General features: G+C 26.5%; 1 protein-coding gene across 4 annotated transcripts in view; it reads right to left on the bottom strand.

Moving 5' to 3' along the window:
• Positions 1-1,455: 1,455 nt before the first annotated feature.
• Positions 1,456-13,368, bottom strand: part of LOC107165465 (GTP-binding protein Di-Ras1-like) — a 51,730-nt gene continuing 39,817 nt past the window's right edge. For 2 of the 4 annotated variants that reach the window (XM_015513705.2, XM_089224313.1), the window contains exons 2-5: positions 6,951-7,192; positions 3,318-3,493; positions 3,041-3,235; positions 1,456-1,684 (exon numbers count right to left, since the gene is read on the bottom strand). In XM_015513705.2, the coding sequence (XP_015369191.2) occupies positions 1,559-1,684; positions 3,041-3,235; positions 3,318-3,493; positions 6,951-7,179 (726 nt within the window). In that variant the 5' untranslated portion in view covers positions 7,180-7,192 and the 3' untranslated portion in view covers positions 1,456-1,558. Of the gene's footprint in view, positions 1,685-3,040; positions 3,236-3,317; positions 3,494-6,950; positions 7,216-13,368 lie in introns of all 4 variants that reach the window. The other 2 variants (XM_089224311.1, XM_089224312.1) reach the window with 2 other exon arrangements.

Below are 13,368 nucleotides of genomic sequence, written 5' to 3'. Positions count from 1 at the left end.
TATTTTTCAATCTGTTAATACAACAAAGTTTTGAATTTGGATAAATATATAAACATATAATATATAAAATATTTGATATAAAGACAACAGTTTCACTATTTCGAAGGCGAATGGTAAAGCCTCATATATTACACACAAATACTTAGGCATGTAGAATATTAATTTTAGTTGTCTGCCATAATTTGTCAGTAGAAACACTAGAAACTTATCGTGTAACACTGTAACACATCCACGAGGTATATTCGTCAAGTGTACGACAAGTAGATGATGAGAGCAATTAATTTTTATTTTATTAAATTTATCAGTTTTTTTTTTCTTAATATCTGTATGTTTATTATTTATCAATTTTTTTAAATATTTTTATTTCAAATAATTTTTTTTGTAGAGCATCATATTTAAAGTGCATATTATAGGCGCATATTTCAAGATTTTTTAATTTATTCTGGTGGATTTGTTAAATATTGTATAGACGTCTTATTTGTTTCAATAACAAATAAAAATGAATATAACATTATTTATATAGTATGGCTATCATAATTAGAAAAAAAAATGATTTAAGGTCGAATCTGTAATAAAGAAATAGAACACGATTTATATATAATACTAACGAAAAAATGAATTTTTAAATAGGTACCTACTCATATTACAACTATAGGTCGAACATTGTGAATATAGCGATCAACGATATCTGATAGTAATAATAATGAACCGCAAATAAACCTTCTGACAACTCGTCACAGTTTTCAATATAAATATTCAAAAGTAATTAGATTTATTATTTCATTTTTGTATATCTTTATAATATAGTATGCCTTAACGATATTATTAGTATTAGTGTTACTATTAATTTATTGTATATTATCGATTAATACTTAATATTGATTCCCTTACAATATTTTAATCATTCACTCTTTTTTACGGCGTTATGTATTAAAGATTGTGCGGTATACATTCATTGTAAAAATCTCCAGAGTTTGTACATGTTCCTGCTTATATATGTATACATATATATTTCGTATCGTTACCCAATGAAATGTAATGTATGAGCATGCGTTTAATAATACTGTATCTTGGTAATGGACTGGAATCGTGCCAACTTGCTTTTATAATATTATTTCATTTTATTTCAATAGTTAGATATTAAATATAATAAACAGGTATTATACACTCTTAACGTTGTTTGTCTTAAGAAAAAATAAAAATAAAATATGGTTTTTAAGTTGTTTGCATGTGACAAACTGCATTTTCAAAAAATTTAATGTTGTATTTTAAAATAGCAATTTAACTATAAAAATTTATAATTATTATCATATAACCATTGTATAAAATTCATTTGTAAAGCTAGAACTTTTGAAAGCTGGTTTTACGCAACATTATAATATTGTGTCTCAAAACATTTTTGGATCTCGAGTGTCCATTTGATATTATGCAAATAATTTATAAGAACAAAATAAATTATTTTACTTAAGTATTTATTTTGTTCACACCGGCGTCTAAAATAATCGAAATAAGATTATTATTATTTTTCAATTATGTATCGTTATCATTGTCTTTCGAATTAGGCCACTGTGCAGGAATTTCTTTTGAGCATGTAACGTCCTTTGGTGGATCCAGAACGATTTTCTACGTAATTTGGTAGAGACATACGTCTGCGTCTTACGGCCGGACTCAAATTATATTGAACCTAAAAAAACATCAATGGTTTAATTTTAAGCAACTGCAACGTGAATAATTTATCCAATTTACTTTAGACAATATTTTATTTCAATTCGTGTTCTCTATTATTTGGTTCTATAATATAAGATTAAAGGAATACACGCGCGCATGATGACAGGTATTTCTACTAAGTCATTAGAATTTATTTTATAATGTCGTAATTGGAAAATATTTTCATAGGAACTAAAATATTGAATTTTTTTCTTTCCAATAAACAGCACTTGGTTTTTATGGATCAAACGATTTGCGACTGTCTAGCCTTAAGTTAAAAATTAATAATAATAATAATCAAACGAAATAAATGAACACTATTTCGTTGCTGTTTTGTGTTATTACTTCCTACATAAGTACAAGGCCTTCATATTATCATAAGACAGATAATTATAATAATAAAGTATAACAATTATTAAACTTTAATTTATAATTATTTGATTTTGCGTGTGTTATCGACAATGTAAATAATTCAGATATTATTATGCATAATAAATGCATTATGTATTTATGTTGTGGATTTTTAGGAAATATTCGTTTGTTATAACAACTTATCATTCATCCACTTTTTAAAATATTTTATTTACCATAAGTGTGGTATTTAAAATATAAGAAGATATTTTATAAATATCTATAGTTACACAATATTTACGAAATATTTAATTTAATTTACAATTATTTACCCATTGAAATATGTTGGTGACTAATGGTATTTCAAATTACATTTTATAATTTAGCATCTTTTCTAATTTCTGACAAATACATTTTAAAAGCTTTGCTTTTCACTTGTCTTTTAAAAATTGAAAACAAATGTTTGATGTTTTTTTTAATATTTCCTTTTCTTAAGTGCATTTTCATAATGTGTTATATAATTCGTCGGTGAGCACCAGAAATACTGTAAGTATTTTTTTTTTATCTTTTTGTTCAACTTATTTTTATTTAACCCTGATATTTGGGTCATTGGCCTAAATATTTAACGTGGCAGACATAAATGAGAAGGAAGTGTAATTATAATAATGATTATCATTTTTTAGTGTTATTACGTGACTCGAACATATTAAGCTTCATAAAATTATTAGAACCTATCTATGTATAATATGTACTAATATATTATAGACTTTATATGATAGTCTACCATTTACTATCATTAGGGCTACCTATATTTAATTGACATACATTTTGAACTGCCAACTGGATATAGGCGATGTAGGGTAGTTCAGCATACTAGTTTAAAGTAATAAGTTTGGTAATTTGTATTTGATTGGTTTCAAATACAAATTTGTCTTCAAAATTTACAATAAAACCGTAAATCTGAACTTATTTAATTAATTACCTTTGCCTGAGCTAGGAGTTCCTTAAACACCTGTACTATGTTTCTATTTTCTTTTGCTGAACATTCCATGTAGCCACATTCCCAATCGTATTTAGATATCGCTTCGGTAACTTCCACTGGTAAAAATCGTTCCGTGAGTTCACATTTGTTGCCTACAATGACTATTGGAATTTTTGGTCCTCTCCTTTCAATTATCTAATACAAATGATTGATACAATTAATAAAAAATTTACCGAATCGTATTATTGTTTAAAAAAACTGTTTTCAAATTAAGTACTTGTTCCTTAAAGTGTTTAACTTGATCCCATGTGTCTTCCCTGTCTACACAAAATACTAAAAGAAATGCATCAGCGGTTGATATAGATAACTCTCGCATGGCTGGAAACTGATAAGCTCCTGATGTGTCCAAAATTTCTAATGTCAATCGTGCTCCATCGGGTAATTCATAATCTCCTATAAACGACATAATAGCAGTTATTATTATTATGTAAAGTATAAAAAAAGTCAATAAAAGTATTTTTCGCATTATTATGTACACCTTCTAAGTAATATTATAGCTGTTAGCTGATAATATTAAAAAAAAAAAGTTTAATATAAAATAAAGTCTTTTTCTACGAATAATTATGAATACTGGGATAAATTATTTAGTTTTCGAAAATCCACTCTTAATCAGGCCCGTGCGCAGGATTGAATAATGGTAGGGGGGGGGGGGGTCGAAAAAAAATGTATAAAATAGATACATCAATAATTAGCAAATGTAGTATAAATGTATAAAACATTTATATTTATTATTAATTTTGTAAGTATCTATATTAAAAGTTATGCATTATTACAAATAAGATTATAAAATATTACATAGGTATAGGCAGTAGATCAAAAATGAATAACATGATTTTTTTGGTCGTGGTTGGTGGGGGGGGGGGGGTGTTGAACGTGCAGGAACGTCTTGAGTGTACGTACCTGACGGTGTTGCTATAGTTCTCCGATGGGTGATCACCCGGGGGTTTTAGCAACAAATTCTTGCAATAAACATACAAAAATGGGTTTCAACCAACCCCCTCCCCCAATATACACACACACACTCACACAAGTGGATATGATTGTACCAGTATGCTTTATATTATCTACATTCTAAAAATTATAATTTTTAACTATTATAGGATCGGGTTTTGGTAAGAATTGTTGAGCTATGAATTTAAGATCTATTAATTATTATAAAGCATAATACCGATTTGAACAGTGTAGCGCCAATTTCCTGTAATTTAATGTTGCATTGTGTATTCACAATTTAATCTTTAAGGACATTAAGTATAAGAATATAATACACGCGTTTCATTAATCATTTTAAATAATTAAAATGTAAATAATTAATTATTAAAAGCTAAGTCAGTTTGGTATGGTTTGAATCCATAGCTTTCATATAATATGCGAGTTTGGCAAATTGAACCCAGTAAACTTACATAATTGTTGGTAAACCGACGAGAAGTACAAAACTAAGTCTCACTAAAATACTAAGTAGTTATAGTGTCATACGTGGAAAAGTTTGGCTGGATGGTTATCAAAAATTTAATTATGTACCCAGGTAATAAAGTGACAAAATTTAAGAGCTTTGTGTTTTGATTAGGTGTAAATTATGTTAGTTTCATATTCCATGAATAATTCTATAATAACTCAGTTAATTTTATCACACATTTCTTTATGTTATAAATAGGTATAACTTCGAATCCCTTTGAGCCATGATGCCAGGTTGGCATTACGTAAATTAAAACATTTTAAAACAAGTTGATACTGATAATTTGATTTCACTATAACTTCAAAACTAAATTTAAAATTATCACTTTAATTTTGTTCACATCATTTTTTTTTTTTTTTGTAATATTGACGAATAATATTTATAAACATAAAACTCTTAAATAAAATGTTATATAGAAAATAAGAACTTAAGTCTATCACATTACCTATATCGTATATACGTCGTATATTTGGGATAATCGGTAAAAAACTATGTAAAATATATATTAGGTGAAATGAATGAACCGACTACACAGTTTTGTGTATCAATACTCGTGAAAATTAATTTGCATATACAACAAAAACGGAATTTTTTCGTCTAGTTTTAATATAAATGCCATTATGCCAACACAATATTTGTTTTCTCCTTCAGACTTATGTGTAACATAGATATAATGCATTCACGTAAAATTGTTTTTTTTTTTTTTTATAATTTTTGAAGTGATAGACAAGTAAAATCACATATTACAAAATAGTTATACTCTACATTAAAACATTTTGCAAATTTAAATGGATATTTTATAGTTTTTTGATAATATTTAGACACACCGATATTATGTCATTGGTACCCTCAAAAATATTAATTTCTATAATTTTGATAAATATAGTTTTACTCTATGAACTCTAAAATTACTCAAAAAGATAAAAGTAATTGATTTTGCGTGAATACCTTTTGTCTATGTTTTCCGTGGACCATAGAGAGAAAACAAACTTCACTGACTTCATCTGAATTTGTGTTTTATAAAGACATTTAATGAGATATATTATCAATTTATAAGTTAATCATAGAGGTATGTGTGTAATTAATACGATCATACCTTCAATCAACTTAGTTTTCTAAAAACAATGTACGAATAATTTAATTTGACTATGATTTTCCTGGTAGTCATATACAGTATAATATTTTATCTCAAGTTTTGAAAAAATTTCTGATGACATATTTTATTTTTATTTTTTGAAAAGATAGCATTATAGCGCTATTGCATCACCATCTAAAATCTTCGATTAAGGTCAGAAAGAATACGCCTGACATGAAGTAAAAGAAGGAATTTCAAAATGTTGGTTTTCAATTTTCCGTTCAGTTAAGGATAGATAGTACGATTTATGTTTTGGAATATTTAGACGCAATATTGTTCTGTTTTCATTTAGAAACCTGAACTCATAAGGTTAAGAATTTTTATTTATAATCGATAATAAGATAAATTTTTTTAAATAAACATAAAGTGTGTGTGTGTATGTGTCAGATGTCGACCAATTAGTACATAACGTCCCAAAAAGTCTCACTAGGCACAATAAAAACGATATAGGCACAATATTCAATTGATGTAACTCATTTAATCGTCTAATAAAAAAAGAACTTTTAGTGTCTTGAAACACGATGCTTCTACATGCGTCGGAAAGTTTATTATATAATTTAATTTTTACGACAAGGCAAATAAACAATTGATGCAGCTGTGTATTCTATCACATCGTAGGTAGATATGTTGCATAAGGTAATCTTATAAATTTCATATGTCCCTATAAAAAACTTTTTTAATGTTATTTTATCTATAACTCCTTTTATTGCTTATAAATATGAGCGTAGATGGTATTATAAGTTATATGAATCATTTTGTGTGTGTTATTTATTTAAAAATAATAATTTCTTATTAATAATAACAAATTACAAGTATGATGGTGTAGGAGCTTATGAAAAAAAAAAAATAGTAAATTAAAAATCAAAGAGCTTAAAAAAAAATTGGATAGAATAGTGAGCGGATATCAGTATTCTTTTCAAAACTCATTTACCTAAGACTTTGAAGTAACACATTGCTATGGAATACCTACCTATTATTTTTTTATAAATTAAAGTATAAATAAATAACTTTACATTCGCGAGAACGAGACATTAATTTAGAAAAAACTATTTTATGTAGTGTAATTTTACAGCTTACCAACATTTTCACGATTTGCGCAATTAAGATTATTTATGGTTTTTACAGGGGAAAAAAAATGTTATTTAAAAAATTATTTGACAAAAAGTTAGAATATATTAATATTATTACTTTGAATAAACAGAGATTTTTAAGTAAAAAACTCCTAAAACGTTGATGAAATAGGTAATAATCTATTCACTCACCTCTGTGTAATTCCTCGATGGTCTCCTTGTATCGGTCAGGGAACTGGTCGTAAAGGAACTGCTTAATGATGGACGTCTTACCCACCCTAGCTGCGCCCATCATTACCACTCGTCTGCGAATTTTCATTGTTGTACTGCCGCTACCACTGCCCCCACCACTACTGTTGCTGCAAGTTGACTCCCCGCCCATTGAAGACAGTCGGATGCGTTCTTGTTGTTGGCCCGGCATTGTTTTTCGCTCTCTGGAACCCCAAATACACCTACACTTTATTCAAGAGAGAATAATAATAATAATACCTCGCGGTATGCACTTTATGTAGTTTTAGAGATTTTTGATTTAAGTCTCACCTTTCACATCTCAAAGCATAATATAATATACATTATACAATACTAACGACTACATATTAAGGTTATTATATTACGAGTATTATACGAGGTCTTTAATTTAATTATCATTCATTCGTCATCCTTTGCACAAATTCACATATACAAGTCTTTTGCACTATATATAGGGTCGATCGATTTCTTTGTTTAGTTCGGTTAAATATTAATAACACGATTCGTGCAATTATTATTAGTTATTAGCTTATTACCTTTAAATAACCGTTATAATTGAAATATTATTTTTGAGCGCTTAATCTGTATGCTCTTTGGTATGTACTTAATTTATTTGAAAATGTTTATAAAGTTTTCTAGATTCGTAGGAAAAGTTTCTTGATCATTATTATGTCTTAAGTCTATATCGACTACGGTCTACGGGTATTGACAGCAGTAATAATAAAATGGTCTTAATTAAAATGAATAAAGAATAAACGATAAACTTTTACACGACAATAATTTAAGAACCACCTCTGTCCTTCCTTAAGACATTTGCTAAATGATTAGGTGTCTGAAACAGCGAGACGTATAATTGATTCATCTCAGAAGTCAGTGAATCAATGTGGATCATATCAATTCACTTTGAAGTGAACAAAGCTTGTGTGCATCGTATCAATTAAAGGTATATTTATTATTTTCTAAAAAACTGTATATTGTTATAAACCCCTGATAATGTTATAGCTACATTATAATATTTCTTTATGATATTATCATAAACCATGGTTTAATCATATTATTATGTCAAGACTTTTAAGCTAGAAATAATTTTGAGTCCCAAGTATTATGGTTTTTAGATTTTTTATACTATAATATGTTAAATTTTATTTATTTTTAAATATAAATATTCTAACAGTAGGTTTATACACTTATATATTACTACAATACTACATAGGTATACATATATCTGTGGTTTACTTTATAGTTTTGGAATTTCGGTGACTAAATTTCTTTACCATCCTTTATTTAATGAAATATATTTTTTAATTTGTGAATCCAGAAAATTAATTTATTTTATGTTCTCATTGGCCTTATTGATGAATTATTAATAAATAATAATTAATGAATTAATTAATATTTATATCTGATATTGGCTTAAAATTATATAAGTTATGAAATAAACATATTATTATAACTATGAATAACACTTTATTATAACCTAATAACAATATTAAATTGCACAGTAACAACATAATATATTATATTTATAAACTTTATTTCAATTTTGGAATGGCTAATGGCGGAGCTTTAGATTTTACAGGGCCAATGTCGAGGTATTATTTATCATAGTGATAAATCATATCTAATATCAATATTATGCTTTTACTAATTAATGTTGAAATAACAAATCTATGTATTTTTTTGGTTATACTGTGTCAGAGACATTGAATGTTTTAACACCATTCATCAACATAACCATATATTTCAAATTATCACAAATTAGTACAAATTAGTCCAAATATGATATTTAGGTACCATTCATTTCATCATTTATACATAAATATATTATATATATGTATATCATTTTTTTATGTGGAAGACATAATTGGGATTATTTATTATTTATTGGTTTCATAATTGGAATTTTTTTTTTTGCTGCTCGTATTCAAAATATATTATATGGCTGATACATTTTAACATGAATTTATTGAATCTACACAGTGAATTTATTAACACTGGGTAGACTGTTTTTGATTTAGGTATTAACCGTTTATTTAGATTATAAAAAGATACGCGTAATAAATAAAGCTAAAAGCTAATAAATTGTAATAAAATAATTTCTGGTTTATTTTTTCGAAAATTATACAATAGTTCAATTTCATTCAGTCAACCCTCAATACATGCAATTAAGTTTGTATGTATCTACTGTATTAATGTGTAATAATAATATAATGTAATAGGTACCTTACTTGTAGTGAAATAAATATAAATTCAATTGTACGATATAAAAACAATATGAAACGTTAATATAGAATACCTGGATTTAAATATTTGGAAAAATAACTTTTTTTGATACTTATATAATAATATTTATAACTTTATGTAATAAATCACAGATGTTAGGGGAAAAAAAGATTGTTTTTACGAATGCACATGTTAGTTGTTACGAAACAATCTAATGATGAGTGGAAGACATTTTGAAATGTCATATGCTGGTGACTAGTTTGCTCAATATTTTACTTCAAATTACAAATTTCCTAGTAAAATCAAATGCATTGTTTTTTCAAATAATTCCGAAATTTTCAAGATACTGAGCATGTACTTCGAATTGTCGAGTTTCCAATTATCGAAAGTTTAAATTGTCGAATCTCAACAAAACTATTAACTTAAATTATTCTATAGGGAGCCTATATTTAAAAACGATAAGATATATATTTTTTTAGGGGGACTAAATCATTGTTAAAGGAGCTAATCCTTCCCTAGTACTCCCTATAATTACATCACTCTGAAACACATTAAAAAAAATCATGATTTTACCGCTCATAAAAATTTAAATTTTAAACGTCCATGAAAAATACTTGCTAAATATGGTCAATTTATTTTATAATAATAATTTTATAAACCACATTTTCTATAGTGAGCAAAACATATAATATGGAACATTGTATCACATTTTCAAACCATAATGTTGAAATTGAAGCTTGAGTATAGGTACTTAGGATTTAGGTATTTAATGTAGATAAACAACAGGACTTTATGATTATGTAAATACTGTATTATAATCAAAGTGTAAATTAAACACAAACCTGGACTGCGTGTCTACATCGGGGACGTACCTACACATTACTCTGTATAACGGTCTGTTGTCTGTGAATGTCTTTAGGTACATCAAAATGTCCTATTTATATACCATTATACACTTTAACTAATCTATATCTGTGGAATATTGTTTACATGCTAACTTTTTTATAAATATTTAACTACAAAATGATTCACAATTTTGACGAATTGTGTGTTTTATTTTCAATTTTTAAAACTTCTTGACCGACCTCGTAAATTTAAAATGTATATAATTGTTTTCAATAATTAATCGAAGTATACAAGTACCTGATTTTTTTTACTTTTGAACTCCAAGATCCAAAATTATAAATAATTATATTCAATTTGCTAGCAAAAACCACCCTCAAAGTTGAAGATTTAAGCCTTCTATTATTGCTCCAAAAGTTGATGACATTTGTAACTATAAGTATATAAAAAGCAATTATTCTGATAGGAGATGGTCTGTCAGCATACTTTATTTCGAAGGATATTTATTTGTCTATATATTAAATATATGATTAAATATAAAAATATACATTTTATATTGCTATTTGTAATTTATTTTTGCAAAAAAATCGCTTATAATACTATATAACAATAATAATTAGAATAATACAATAATATATTATTAACTTATAAATCAACAACGATGTATCGTTGAGAAGAGGTTCGTGTGAGTACGTTCAACATAGTATAAATAACTTAAAAATAAATTCTAAATATTTTGAAAATTAAATTTTGTATAGTAAAAATAATATACTTTTATAGTATAATTTTAGTATTACGCCGGCGGGCATCAGTAACATAAATATAGCAAAGAGTTGAAAAATGTTTAAAATAATTTCCATTGTTAAAGTAGGAAGATGGAGATTGCTGATTATTAATTTGAGTCTTTGAATGATCTATCTTGTGAATATCTTGTCAGTTGTTATTGTATGGCCATTTTTAAAATGGATAGGATAAATTTAATAACAGCTAGATGCTATTATAATCCTACAAATAGTAGATAGTGTGATGTCGTTTGTTTAACTTTTGTTTAAGAATGGTTCTCGTTTTGTTAGCTCCTTAATACCTATTGTCACAGAAAGATTTGTATACCTAGTTATTTATAACGCAAATGAAGATAGGTGGTGGAGGTTTGATTTGGGTAGAGAGAAGTTCGTTGGATATTGGTTCTTTGTCCATTTCAAAGTTTCAACAGTCTTCTTAACTGGGCTCAAGAATATTGAACAATTATTTTGTGAACATTTTTTTTTTAGTTTTGTTATTATTTGTATTAATTGTTGAGATTGAGGTAAAGTCAGGTGAATTAATGTCCTTAGATCTTGTGGAAGTGATCCAGATATAGTTGGCGTCTGATTGACTGAGTGAATATTAAATGGAAGATATTACGCACTCTGGTCAGTACATACTCTTTGAAAATAACTATAGCAGAAACTTAGATTTTTGTGAACGGTTGATTACGGTTTCGTTAATTGTGTTAATCGTGATTCATGGCTCAATTATACCATTTAGTACAGCTACCGTAGTGAATTATTGATAACAATTCTTTTTAATTAGTAGATTAATTAAAATTAAGTTACGAACAGATAAAGTTTTTGATGGAAACACGTTTTAAATGAAAAAAAAAAACCAGGAGGTTTTTTATGAACACCTAGTATGAAAAGTACGGAACAAGATAGGACATGATATATCATGGCCGCTCCGTAAGGTTACCATCACGGGAGCTTTTATAATATTGATGAATTTCGCAAAAAAAAAATTTGAACTTAAAATGTTTATAAAAAAAATTATATGATTATTTCGATTTTTTATGTGTGGTAAATATAACGTTATATATCCTTAAATTAAAACGGTTAACCAAAAAATTATATTAGAATTTTTTAGACATATGTAATTTAATAATTAATATTCAAAATATTTTAGGTATTTTTTATTGATAAACGTATTTGTTCGTAGTCATTTGAAATGTTTGACATTTTTGATCTTCTTACTCGAAAACAAAAAATTTTACCGTGCATAAGTTGAAAGAAAAAACTAAAAATATCATTCTAGATAAGAGTTTTTGTTGCTTAATCACAAAAAACAACAAAGTTTAGTTTGATAAAAAAATTGGTGTTGCGTAAGTATTCCCGTTTTTCGTAACTATTTTTAGTTTCTCCCGATTATTAAGATACCATGACACATAATATAATTGTAAAACCTATATACATTCATCGCTTCGCACAGAAACTAATATTAATGATTCCATAATGATGTTATGTCTCGTTTGAACTAAATGAAATAAAATATAATTTTGTTCTATTGACGATAGATAAAATTATAGTCGTAAAAACAGAAACTAAAAAAAAGGGTACTAAAAAAAGAACTCATTATAAGGAAATAATATTTATTAGAAACATTGTCATGTCTCAGATTTTTCAATGATTGTCTCACTTATTATAGGTAGGTACATAAAAAAGAAAATGAGAATTCATACAAAATGTCATAATATTCTTTTTCAACTTTTTTTTTTCATCTTTGAAATCTTAAATGTAGAAATTTGGATCTTATGTGGCATAGGACATTAGATTATACTAAACACACATAATATAATGTATCTGAATTCCGTTGCGTGGTAAAATAAGTATACCTAGTATAAATAACATAAATGAAAATGGGTTATAAATTTAATTTAAATATCCATAAATTTTTACATGGAGGAATGAAACAGCTAAGGTGTTAAATCTTATATTGGTGTAACTACGGATAGTATATTATTTAAATCCACCATTTATACGTATGAAAATAATATTTCCAATATATATTTTATCCTTTTTTCATTTTGCTAAGCTTGTTTGTGTTATAGGACCTTTTGACAATTCTTATACACAGGTATTTTCTGTTTTTCGATACTTCTATTTCCATTTTAGGACTGAAAGAAGAAGGTATTACAATATATTTTCATACAAAACCGTTAAACTAATATATTTACATTTTATCGTAACATTTAGTCTCCCTTTCTTGTTCTATTTCAACAAGAAATCACCAAAATATGCATTGATTTTACAAAAATAAAACTTAATTTTTCAAATTATATGTGGTATTACTCAACCTACCCTAAAAATTTGGCACGATAAAAAAAGGTCGTTATATTTAAATGAGGAATCAATGAAAAAAATAGAAGATATTTTAAATAAAAAAAATAGGTACTTAATTATCTATTAAGTTAGGTACGACTGTACGAGTATACTGTTATATAAAATCAAAGCTTTGTACAGTAGGTACAAAACACTCTTATTAT

The sequence above is a fragment of the Diuraphis noxia genome, unplaced genomic scaffold (genome assembly GCF_037042655.1).
Source record: "Diuraphis noxia isolate RWA-SAM2 unplaced genomic scaffold, SU_Dnox_SAM2 contig0003, whole genome shotgun sequence".
NCBI classification, from domain to species: Eukaryota; Metazoa; Arthropoda; class Insecta; order Hemiptera; family Aphididae; genus Diuraphis; species Diuraphis noxia.
This window is presented reverse-complemented; position numbering and strand designations above follow the sequence as displayed.